The sequence below is a fragment of the Choloepus didactylus genome, chromosome 6 (genome assembly GCF_015220235.1).
Source record: "Choloepus didactylus isolate mChoDid1 chromosome 6, mChoDid1.pri, whole genome shotgun sequence".
Lineage (NCBI taxonomy): Eukaryota > Metazoa > Chordata > Mammalia > Pilosa > Megalonychidae > Choloepus > Choloepus didactylus.
Window position 1 is genome coordinate 14,157,498 of NC_051312.1, and position 12,044 is coordinate 14,169,541.

Sequence of the window (12,044 nt, forward strand, 5' to 3'; positions counted from 1 at the left end):
ATATAGTCGGTGCTCAATAAACACTTAGGGAGTGAGTCGACCTCCCCACCACTCCCTTCCCTTCTGGGGAGCCCCATGGGTGGAGCCATTAGAAGGCTTCATGAGCCATCCTGTCTGTCACCCCCTTCTGCGTGGGGTCCAAGGTGGGGCCTGGCTCCTCGGACTCATTTTCCAGGGGTTCTCTCCCAGCCAGATGACTTTCCTGGTCTTTCTTCCTGGGGTGGGGTGGGTTTGCCTCACCTGGCCTGGGTCTGGGTTCCGCCTGGGGTTGTCTTTTCTCCCAGCACCACGATCCCTTTCAGGGTGGGCCGTGCAAGGGGTGTTTTTTCTCCCCCCAGACATTGATGAATGCTTAAGCTCCTCTTGCGAGGGTCACTGTGTGAACACGGAAGGCGGGTTTGTGTGTGAGTGTGGACCGGGCCTGCAGCTGTCTGCTGACCGCCACAGTTGCCAAGGTGAGCGGACGGGATGGGGGGCAGCCGCTCCAGCAGAACATCCAACCTCAGCCACGCGGGGCCCAGCTGCCCGGGCTCCCCGCGCATTACTGCATTTACCCTCTGCCTCAGCCCTCCCTCTGGGTTGAGGGGGGAATGCTATCATCATCCCCATTTTACTGATGAGGAAACTGAGGCCTCTGAAGCTCTTGAGGCTTGTCCAGAGCCCTTCCCTGGGTAAGTGGTGGAGTCAGGGTTTGAATCCCGGCTGGTCTGACTCCCGGGCCCTTGTCCCAATCATGACTTGCTAAAAACAGCAGCTGCTTTTGCGGGATGGAGGGACCGGTCAGAAGGCGCGGCCCAGGGGAAGGAAAGGACAGAGGCAGAGTGAAGCAGACTAACTGGGGGAAGGAAGCCTCTGAGATGAGGGAGGCCCCGGAGGGAACCGGACTGCGAGCACGTCCATGGGGACCATGGAATGGAGTCATTTATTCACTGCATTCATTCATTCCCCCGCCGTGCTCTGGAGATGCACAGGGAGTAAGATATTTTCCTGCCCTCCAGAGTGGTGGGGAGAGGAAGGGCAAATCCGGGGGGGTGGGGGCGGGAGGAGGTAGAAGGGCTTTAGGATCCCAGGGGAGAAAGGAATCACTCCTCTAACTGAGCAGGGCAAGAGACAGCTTTTAAAAATAACTATTCCTTCTTTAAAAATGACTTTTATTTGCACAAGTTGTATAAGGAAACATTCTCAATTACACAAGGTAGATCAGACAAAAGGCCCCCCGGAACTGTTGTATTATGTTGTGTGTGTTTGAAATTTTTATGAATTATGTGAAAAGGGTTTAAAGCCATGGCGATAGCCCTGGGCCCCCTCCCCTGTCATCCCTGCCCTCTGCTCTCCCTAGAATAAGCCAGATGGGGATCTGAGGGGGGCCCTTCCTGCCTCTCCAAAGTGCATACTTGATACACACACGGTTACAGAGATGCAATAGAGAGACAAATAGCAGTCTCTGAACCCTTGCGTTCCAGGCGCCCTGCTAAGTATTTTACATGCATTTTCTCATTTAATCCTCAAAATCATCCTATGAAGTTGATACCGTTTCTTTCAATTTTCCTGAAAGGAACACTGAGGCTTAAAGTAACTAATTAACTCACCCAAGGTCATGTTAGAGCTGGGATTTGAACCCCAGCAGTTCCTCTTCTTGTTCTCCCCCCTCAACACTAGTTCTCGAAGATCTCTTCATGTCAAAGTAGATAGACCTGCCTGGTTCTTTTTACGTGCTACGTGGCTACTTTGCAGAGGGAATATTCCATAGTTTGTTAACTTTTCTCTTTTTGATGAATATGTAGATTATTTCTAGTTTTTCACAGTCTCAAATAATGATGTGGGGAAGCTTTTACAGGGGAGGTGCTCTAGAAGCTAACTTTTGATGTATAAATAGGAGTTTTCCAGCCAGATACCATGCATTTGGATTTAAGCCAGAGTGAAGGCGAAGGACAGGAAAGGAAGTGGAAAAGGCAGCCAGGGGCCACATTTAGAGGGTTCATGAGTGAAGGTACAGCGTTGGTGCCTGATCCTAGGGGCTGTGGGAGCCAGAGAGAGGTTTTGTGCAGGGAGTGGACTGATAAGAGGTGCCCTTCGGTCATGTCATCCTGGAGGCTGTGTAGAAGATGACTTGCAAGGAGCATAAGTACAGATAGGAAAATATTCAGGAGACCATTGCTGTTCTCCAGACTAGAGATGAAGGTGGCCTGGGCCGTTATGGCAGAGATGGAGAGAAGTGGGCTGGTCCAGGGGATTTTTAGGAGTCGCTGGATTGAATGTGGGTGATGAGGAGGAGAGAGGGGTTAAGATGGTCCCTCACAGCCCTGACTGCAGTCAGAAATGGTAGTGGGAGGGGAAAAGGCAATCACAAATTTCCAAAACTCCATGGGAAAATGGGCTCCAGCTTGTCCTTCTCCCTTCCAGACGCTGACGAATGTCTAGGGAGCCCCTGTCAGCAGAGATGCAAGAACAGCATCGGCAGCTACAGGTGTTCCTGTAGAACTGGCTTCCACCTCCACGGGAACCGGCACTCCTGTGTAGGTGAGTAGGTGAGGACTGGGAGGACCAGCTTTCCCTGGGACCCCCTGGAGCCCTCTGCTCCGAGCCTGACCTTTCTAGGGGTTAGCGTGGCTCCTCCTTGAAGACCCTTGCCTTGGACTCTTCCCGAGTGCATGCTACTTTTCACCCTGATGTGTTTCTCTTCCTCACAGAAACACCCCAAGGTTTCCTCTCTGCTCATCCATTTTCTTGGCCACCTCTCCTCCCCTGGGAAAAAAGAGCACATTATGTCCTGGTTCCTCTGGTTTAGAAGGAGGCCCCTGTTTTCTCAGTCCAGTAGCAGAAACTTCCAGAAAGGGATTAACATGTTTGGCTTGAGCTTGGCTCATGGGTTGAAGGTGGGGTCCCCTGGGCCTGAAAAAAAGGCCTGGTTTCTAGCAGAGTTAGGTTTTGTTCTCGAGCCTCAATTGAATAGTGCAGGGATTTTTGCACCCTTTTCCAGAAGGGGCCGCACCACCCAAAAGCTGGACATGTGAGATGGTAGAAGAGATTCCGGGAGGCGCTCATCCTCACCAGTCAGCCCTTAATCATTGTGCAGAGAGCTGGGCAGGGAGGGCGGTTGTTAAATGCCTACTGGCTGTATGAACCCTCCAGGGGATCTAGCGCTGGATTTGAGTCGCGCTTCCAGCCAACTGAGTCACATCCCTTAAGTACACGGCAGAGAAACTCCCCCAGACTTTGGAGACAAAGGATGGAAGGAGAAGGTTCTGCAGCTTAGATAAAGTCACCTGGAGGCGGCCTCAGCGAGACTCTCCCTCAGATGTAAACGAGTGTCGCCGGCCGCTGGAGAGGCGAGTCTGTCACCATTCCTGCCAGAACACCGTGGGCAGTTTCCTGTGCACGTGTCGACCTGGTTTCCGGCTCCGAGCTGACCGAGTGTCCTGCGAAGGTGAGCGTGGGACCCCGCTCTGCCATCCCCAGGCCCCGCCCTCTCAGCGCCTGGTCCCTCCCACCCACCTCCAGGCCACGCCCCCAGAGCCACCATAGCCCAGCCATCTCCAGGCCCCGCCCCCGGGCCTGCCGCTCTCCCCCCATACCCCGCCCTCTTAGCGTCAGACCCCTCCCACCACCTAGGCCACGCCCCCGGAGCTAGCCACGCCCCCACCTCCAGGCCGCGCCCCCGCAGAGCTCGGCCCTGCCCTCCCAGCGCCAGGCCCCACCCCCGGGCCTGCCACTCACTCCCAGACCCCACCCCCTGGCGCTAGGCCCCGCCCTCCCAGCCCCAGTCTTGCTTCATCATCCATTCTTCCTCTCTTTTTCACGTCGCTTATTTCCAACACTCCCCGCCCTCACCCCGTCTTCCTCGCTTTCTCCTTCCCCTGAATAGTAGAAGGAAAACAAGACAGCACCTAAAGCAAAACGATAGAGGAGCCTGTGACCTAGGACGCCCGGGAGCCCCGGCTTCCAGAGACCCCCGGGAGTCAGGCCCTCCTCCGGGCTCTAAAAGTGTGGAAACCAGCAGAGGCGTTCTGTGCTGTGAATGACGGAGGCGACAGTTCCAGGAAACTCCCCTTTTCTAGCGGCGTGTCGTGGAGATCTTTCCATGTCAGCTTGGAGAATGCTACTCCTTTCTTTCCCCGTCGCTTCCCACGGCACGGATCTCCCGGGAGGTGTCCAGCTTCCCGTTGGTGGCCGCTGAGCTCACCATCTTTATTCCACGCTCTTAGCCCCAGCCTTTCTTCCCCGGCTCTCGTCCCCACCCCATGCCTGCCTCCTCATCCCCTCTTAGTTTTTCTGCTCCTCCCTCTCCATCTTTAAGATGGTTGGGCAATAGGTCTCTAAGTGCAGGACAAAATGCCCTGTCTTCTTCCTGTGTGTGTGTGAGTGTGTGTGTGTGTGTGTGTGTGTGTGTGCATGTGCATCTTGGAAGCTGGCCTGTCTGTCCAGGCTGGAGAGCACCCTGGGCTGGCCCTTCCTCCCGAGCCTCAGAGTCCCCTCCAGGGAAACCACATCCGGGAAGAGGTGCCCAGTACACGTTCCCCACCGGCCAGGCGTAGGAGTGGGGCTGGGCCACCCCCAGGAGGAATCCCTGAGGGGTTAGAGTAGGTCTGCCTGACTCAGGATGACTTACATCCCCGCTGTGGCCTGCGAGGAAGGGAGGAACCTGATTTTGCAGCATCTTGAGTCCTCAAGACCCTCAGCGTCACCTTGGCCGTCTCCTGCTCATTCAGTACTTTTCCTTCAGTGTCCTCATGTGATCATCTCCAGAGCCTCAGCAGGTTGGGGGTCAGACTGGTGGGATCGGCTCCTTTATGTTAGTGAAGAAGCCGGCCCAGAGCCATTTGGTGACTCATGGTGGTGGAGCTGAGACCCCGTCCCCGACTCTCACCTCCTGCCCCTGCCCTCCCTCAAGAGACCTCTGTGCTTCCATTGCAGCTTTTCCCAAAGCCATGCTGGCCCCGTCGGCCATCCTACAGCACCCCCCCAAGATGCTCCTGCTGCTTCCGGAGGTGGGCCGGCCTGCCCTCTCCCCAGGACACAGCCCTCCGTCCAGGGCCCCAGGGCCCCCCACTGGAGTCAAGAGCACCCGTCTGCCATCTCCCACCCGGGCATTGCCTGCGTCTTCTCCCTCTGCTCCGACCCGGCTGCCCGCTACCCCAGTGGCCCCCCCAATGCCTAGTGCTTCCCTGCTGGGGAGCCTCTGGCCTCCCTCCTTCCTCCAGGGGGAGGCAGTGGTGACCCCATCCTCGCCCAGGGAGCCCGAGGCCACACGACTGGCACCAGGGCTCTCTCACTGCTGGTACCAGGGAGCCACACATGAGTCCGGAAGCCGCTGGACCGAGCCCGGGTGTTCCCAGTGCTGGTGTGAGGTGGGTGTGAAGGGTCTCCGGGGCTGCCCTGCTTGTTGGGGGCCTTGTGATGGCCGTAATCCCCACTTCTGCTTCCAGGACGGGGTGGTGGCCTGTGCGGAGGTGACATGTGAAGCTGCTTGTTCCCACCCGATTCCCTCCAGAGATGGGGGGTGCTGCCCGTCATGTACAGGTGAGAGCTGGTGCCAGGGGAGCCCAGGAGCCCCCACGCAGCCCTGCCTCTTCCCTTCCCCCAGCCCTCCTGCAGCTGAAAGGCTGGTTCTCAAACTTTAGTGCACATCAGAATCATCTGGAAGGCTTAAACCACAGATTGCTGGGCCCCACCCCCAGAGTTTCTGATTAGCAGGTCTGGGGTGGGGCCTGAGAATTTGCCTTACAAGTTACCAGGTGATGCTGGATGTGCTGGTCCAGGGGCCACACTTTGACATACACATTCTATGCTGTGATAGCCCTCAAGGGGAACCCTTGATGTTCTGGGGATCCTTTTTGAGTTTCATTTATTCATTTATTCATTCATTCAATGTATCTCTCCAAATCGTTCCCCCACCCCAATGTTTTTCTGTTCTGCAGCCAGAAAAGTGATCATTTCTAAATTCTGCCCCCTTTCCAATTCCCTCCCATAACCTGCTTATGGTTTTTCATTTGCTTCCCATTGTGACTAGGATAAAGATCCAAAATCCTTGACAGGACTTTGATAGAGCACTTGAACTTTATTCTGCACATGAATCACTGGGGCTCTTGTTAAAATGCAGATTCCTAATCAGTGGGTCTAGGGTGGGGCCTGAGAGTAGAATTTGAGCCCTTTTTTAGGGTTTGGCCCTACATACCTCTCCACCCTCACCTTCCCTATCTTGATCTCTGAACTGGGCCTATCTAGGCTTCTCTGTTTGCCAGTACTTTCTGTCCTGCCCCAGGGCCTTTGAACACGTATTTGGGTCTTTTGAACGTGTGTTTGAGTCTTCTTGACACTTACTTTTCCTTTAAATCTCAGCTCACTTGTTATTTCTCCAGCCAACCTTTTGCTGTCCCCCATTTTCATAGGCCCATTCCCATAGGGCATCTCCTCTTTATAGTACAAAATCACGTTTGTGATTTTGCATTTATTTCTGCAGTTATTACACTGTAAGCTCCATGAGGGAAGGGGCCTGTGTCTTTTGGCATAGTGTGGCTTTTCTAGAACATGGTGCCTGGCATACAGAAGCTGCTGAATTAATGACTTAATGAATGAAACATTTATGAGTGGCTACTGTATGTTAATCCCTGGGCTAGGTCCAGGGGACATAAATGGGAACAAGACACAGTCCTCGTCCTCAAAGAGCTCCACGTCCGATGGCCGAGACAGACAGGGAAGGAGGTAATGAGGATACGGCTGCTCTGTAATCTGCATTGGTGTTGTGAGCTGGGGAGCAGTGGGAGAATGTGAGCCCAGACTCCAGAGGGGCAGGGAAGCCTCCCAGAGAGAGTGTGTCGAAATCCAGACAGGAAGGCTAAGTTAATCAGATAAAGGGGGGTGAGGGTGTGGCCTGAGCATTCCGGGCAGAGAGATCGATATGTGCAAAAGCCTGAGCCTGCTCCGGGATCTGCAGCAGGGTTGGGGTGGGGTGGGGACATAGGGAGATGAAGCAGAGGGGTCAGCTGCAGGAGGGGCTTCTGTAGGATAGGTAGGGCCGTGAGATGGCCGGGCTTGTGTTTTGAAGGGTCACCCTGGATTGTAGAGGGCAGACCAGAGGCAGGGAGGCCACCTGGGAGGCTGTGGCAACGGTGCAAGTGAGAGAGGACAAGTGGCCTCTGAGATGGGCAGAAGCCATCGGATTCAAGAGAGATCTGGGGTTACACAGAACCAGCCTCCATTCTTGCAATGAACAGGTTTTATGCAGCTTCTGAGTGCTCTGTGCCAAGCTCTGGCTAATCATTGATGAATTAAATAGACCCTTCCCCCACCCTCATGGAGTTTGTAATCTCATAAGAGAGATGCACAATAAAAAGTAAACCAGCTGTCAAGCACGGTCTGTAATTACACTTTACCTTAGGTGCTGTGAAGGAATGGACGGGGTAGAGCGTAAAGTGGGGACCCACTTAGAGAGTGGTCAGAGAAACCCATCTGAGCTGAACCCAGAAGGATTTGCAGGAGCCCCCTGTTGGAGAACTGGGGGAAGGGTTTTCTGGGTATAAGGAACAGCACAGCTGGAGGCGCTGAGATGGGAAAGGAGCAGGGAGGGGGCTGGTGTGGGTGGAGCACGGAGGCGGGTGATAATGGCACAAGGGGGCACTGGAGAAGCCGGTGGGAACCAGAGCAGGGAGAGCCTTTTTTTGGGAGCCGCTTGGGGGTTTTAAGCTGGAAAGAGACTCCATCCCATCTAAATTTGAAAGCATTCTGTCTGGCTGTTGGGCTTGCTGATGGGGATTGGGTTTGCGATAGAGGACAGGATTCTTCTCTTGTGTCTGCTGCTGTCCCCTCCCTGTGTGGGAAACTTCTGCGGGGTTTCCTCATCCCTAGGGTTTGGAGACAGCTGACGGCCCTACCCCAGAGGGAGCCAACAGCAACAGGAGAGCGAGGACCCCATTTTTTGGTTTGGGGTTGCCTGGATCTAGGGCAAAGGGATTCATAAGTTCAAGAGCATCTGAGCAACAACCCTCAAACTTTCCTAGAAGAGGTGCAGGCAGCATATCATTTGTCAGCATGGCTTTGGGCCAGATCCTGTGTTGGGTATCTGACGTGCACGTGAAACGGGCATTGCCGAGCCCTGTAATTCAGTGTGTGGGGACTCCATGTGGCTAAATGACTTGTGTGGGTTGCAGAGCCACGGGCAGCCCTGGAGCTCGGGCGGTGGAACCACCAGGCTGTCCCCCTCCAGTTCTTGTCAGCTGGACATGGACACTCCCCAGCAGGGTGTCCTGGGAGTTTGGATGAGGACAGCTCTCCCTTGGGCAGAACTGCCCTGAGCTCCGTAGGATGTCTCCTCTGCCGGGGCTCACCTAACAAATGCTTCTTGGGCTCCCCACTCATTGCGATGCCCCCCACAATGCACCCCCTGCCCCCTATTTCTTGATGTGTGAAAGGTTACCTTCTGAGCACGGTGACAAGACTTCTGAACCCTCAGTGGAGGCACTTGTTCTTAAGGGGTTGTTTTTCTACATTGTAAATTTATTCAGTTAAAAACTCTTCCCGAGGGTTAAAGTGAAACTGCACTTATTTTCCTGACAGTAACTCTGGGCCTTTACTGTGTACCCCAGCCCTAAATGGGAAGTACTAGATACTTTGCACCCAAGGTCATAGATCCTTCCAAGTCCCCTGCAGGGCACATGGTGGCATTTCCATTTTCCACTGAAGGCACCTGAGTCCCAGAGAGGTTAAGTGACGTATCCGTGGCCACTCAGGTAATTGAAGCGGCAGGTGAGGTATTGAACCCAGGGCTGTCTGGCCCCCTTTCCCTGGCCCCATACTGCCTTATTGGAATAAAATGCTGTGCCTTCAAGACGTGGTTATCAGACATGAATGATCCTTTGCAGCTGTCTCCTGGGTGGTTCCCCAGGGGTCCTAGGACCACACACAGTGCAAGATCCCTGGATCTGCCACTCCTGGGGCACCCAGGGCAGTGAGAGAAGATTCCAGGTGAGTTTTGCCTGGAAAAGTAATAAGAACTCAAGTTTCCTCTTCTTTGAAGAGGTCTGATGCCTCGACCTCCTGTTTGTCTTTCAAAGGCTGTTTTCACAGTGGCGTCGTCCGAGCTGAAGGTGATGTGTTTTCACCTCCCAATGAGAACTGCACTGTCTGTGTCTGCCTGGTAAGCATCACAAGGTCCCTAAAGCCTCGTGGGTGTTTCCTTAACCTTTGGAGGTTTTAGGGAAAGGACAAGAGACCGGATGTTAAAGGGGAGCTCCTCAAATGGAGGGAGAGTTCACAGGTGGTGCGTTTTGGTTGGAACCTTTAGAATTTAAAAGCTTGGGGGAAATGTCAAAGCCCTGGGTCCTTGGAGTCAGCAAGGCTTCTGCCGAGCAGAAAAGAGCCAGCAGGCAAACAGGGTCCATCTGTTTAGGAAGGGAAGGGATGAAACTCTCTCGGAAACTTCCCACCCGGGGAGGCTGTGTTTTTTCTCCAGGCAAAATATTTGCCGGTACAATGAAGGTATCCACATATGGGAGGGAGGAGCGACTGCCAAACCCAGCTCCTTAAGAGTATTTTGCTGTAAGCAAACCCACTCCTCCAAAGTTAGTAAGCCCCTACTATGTGTCAGACACTGCCAGGGGCTGGCTCATGTATTCAATTATGAGCACCCACTCTGTGCTGGCCACTGGCTGGGTGCTTGCCATCTATTTCCTCACCCAAGGCTCCGCGTGCTCTTCAAGGTCAGCTTTACTTGTCCCTATTTTACAGATGAGAAGACTGAGTCTAGGAGGTGGCAGAGCTGAGGTCTTTCTGGGTCCAACTAAAGCCTGGGATCTGTCCATCAACCCTGCTGCCACTCTCTGACCAGCTCTTCAGAGAGACTCCAATGGCGAAAGCAGCGGGGCCAGATTGGGAGGGGTATTGCCAGCTGCTGTTTCTGAGCTCTTCCTTTATGGAGCTCTTAAAATTCATTTCACGTAGTCCTCTGCAGCCCCTGAGGGGGCACCATCAGTTTCCAGCCCATCTCAGAGGCCAGAGAGGTGATAAACCATACCACAAAAGCCTCGGGGGTGGGTCCGTGCAGACCCCTCCTTGTGCTCATGGATGGCTTCTTTAGGCGGCTCTCATCTTGGGCAGGAAACCTGAGGCCGGAAACCATAAGGGTGGGGATGAGCTGGTCCTCGATGGGCCTCAGGGTCAGCAGAGCTGTGTCCCACCCCTGCCCCCCGGCACCCACTGCCGTCTTTTGCCTCCTCTGCAGGCTGGAAATGTGTCCTGTATCTCCCCCGAGTGCCCTCCTGGCTCCTGTCAGAGATCCCCACAGTTGGATTGCTGCATGTGTGTGCCAGGAAAGTGACTCTTGGGAGTTTTGCTTTTTTGCTTGTGTGTGTGTTTTGTCTGGGGAGGGGTGACTTTTGAGTCTGGGTTAGGAGCTGGGTGAATGGAGGAGAGAGGGAGGAGACTGGGTTCTGCTCTAGAAACTCAGATCAAGTGAAGCATTTCAAACTGCCCCTTTTTATTGAGCATGTACTGCATGCACTGTGGTTTGGATGCTGGGCTGTGCTTGCTGCCCAGCAAGCCCTCTGTCTTGGGAGGCACCAGCAGCGCAAGCGGGAAGGGGTTGGAGTCCACTGTGGCATGGTGCCGTCTCCAGGACTGGTCCTTTGTTAAAAAATGGGGTTCTTTTACCCAAGATGACCCCATCACCACCTGGCTCCCCGACTACTCTGCACCCTTTGCTCTGTGGAGCACTTGCCAGCACTTGTCATTTGATCCTTTGCTCACCTCTCTGAGGAAGGACTGTGCATAGCCCCGTTTCATGGATGTGGAAACTGATGCTCAGAGAAGTCAAGTCACCTCCCCAAAGACACACAGCCAGTTAGTAATAGAGCAGAACTTGAACTCAAATCTACCTGATTTCAAAGCCAGTGTACTTTAAAAATATTTCATCTTAACTTTTAAATATTATATTATTTTTAATTAAAAAGTAATTTTGAATAGGTGAGGTAGGTACTGTTATCAAGCCCATTGCACAGATGAGAAAACTGAAGCTTCGAGAGCTTACGTATCTCAACTAAAGTCAGTCCCTAGTGAATTGTTTGGCTGGGACTTGAACTGGGGCAGCCTGACCAAAGCCCTACATTCTGCTCACAGCCTGCGGGTGGGCATAGGGCGGGTTTGGGGGCTGTTTTTACCAATAGCGGCGTCTTCGGATCAGAGGCTCTCACTAAATCCTCACCACCTCCAGGGAGTGGCCCCATCCCCGGGCCTTTGTCTGGGATTTTCTTCTTTTCTCTCACTCTTTAGTTATACGGGGCTTCCCCTGTCTTCTTGGTTAAGGGCCCTATGGTACATATAACTCATTCCCTGCTAGTTTTTTTTTTTTTTTTAATCATTTTTTTATTGTAGAATATAACATATACATAGAAGTGATAATTTTCCAAGTGCAATTTAACAAGTAGTTAGAGAGCAAATTTCAAACAATGTTACAGGTTACAGTTCCACAGTTTCAGTTATTTCCTTATTGTGAAATATAACATATAAACAAAAAGGTGATAACTTTTCAATTACAGTTTAATATGTAGCTATAGAACAAATTTCAAAGGATGCTCTGGATTACATTTCACCATTTCAGTTCTTCCCTTCTAGTTAGTCTACTACTCTAGCAACTAAGAAAAAGATCATTATTATATAGAGATTCAATATTCATAATCCTTTGTTAAATTCCATCTTGTCTGTTGCTACCCCTTCCTCTAGTTTAATCACTTCCTCAGTCTTCAGGGATATCTAGGCAGTGACCACCCTAACATGATCATGTTGAAAAGGGTGTCAAGTTTATGGGGAAAGGGGACACATCTAGTTGATGTGCTTGAAGAGGCTATTGCCTCTGGGTTTGGAAACTTAGCTTGCACAGGAGTTCTCTGGAGGATTTAAGTTTCTGAAGAATAAACTTAGTGAAACTTTTGTAGAGTCTCAGATAGGGATCCAGGTATTTAGGGTTTTCAGGACTACTGTTGACTTGGGCTTATCACATTGTGGTCATTTGGCATATCTAGGTGAAGCTGACATAGGAATAACCTCCAGGATAG

General features: G+C 52.6%; 1 protein-coding gene across 5 annotated transcripts in view; it reads left to right on the top strand.

Annotated features, from left to right (window-relative positions):
• VWCE (von Willebrand factor C and EGF domains) overlaps positions 1–12,044 on the top strand; it is a 35,956-nt gene that overhangs the window by 5,390 nt on the left and 18,522 nt on the right. For 2 of the 5 annotated variants that reach the window (XM_037838257.1, XM_037838252.1), the window contains 7 exons: positions 339–455; positions 2,404–2,520; positions 3,299–3,427; positions 4,915–5,348; positions 5,427–5,520; positions 9,051–9,133; positions 10,217–10,304. In XM_037838257.1, the coding sequence (XP_037694185.1) occupies positions 339–455; positions 2,404–2,520; positions 3,299–3,427; positions 4,915–5,348; positions 5,427–5,520; positions 9,051–9,133; positions 10,217–10,304 (1,062 nt within the window). Of the gene's footprint in view, positions 1–338; positions 456–2,179; positions 2,258–2,403; positions 2,521–3,298; positions 3,428–4,374; positions 5,349–5,426; positions 5,521–9,050; positions 9,134–10,216; positions 10,305–12,044 lie in introns of those variants that run through there. The other 3 variants (XM_037838253.1, XM_037838254.1, XM_037838255.1) reach the window with 3 other exon arrangements.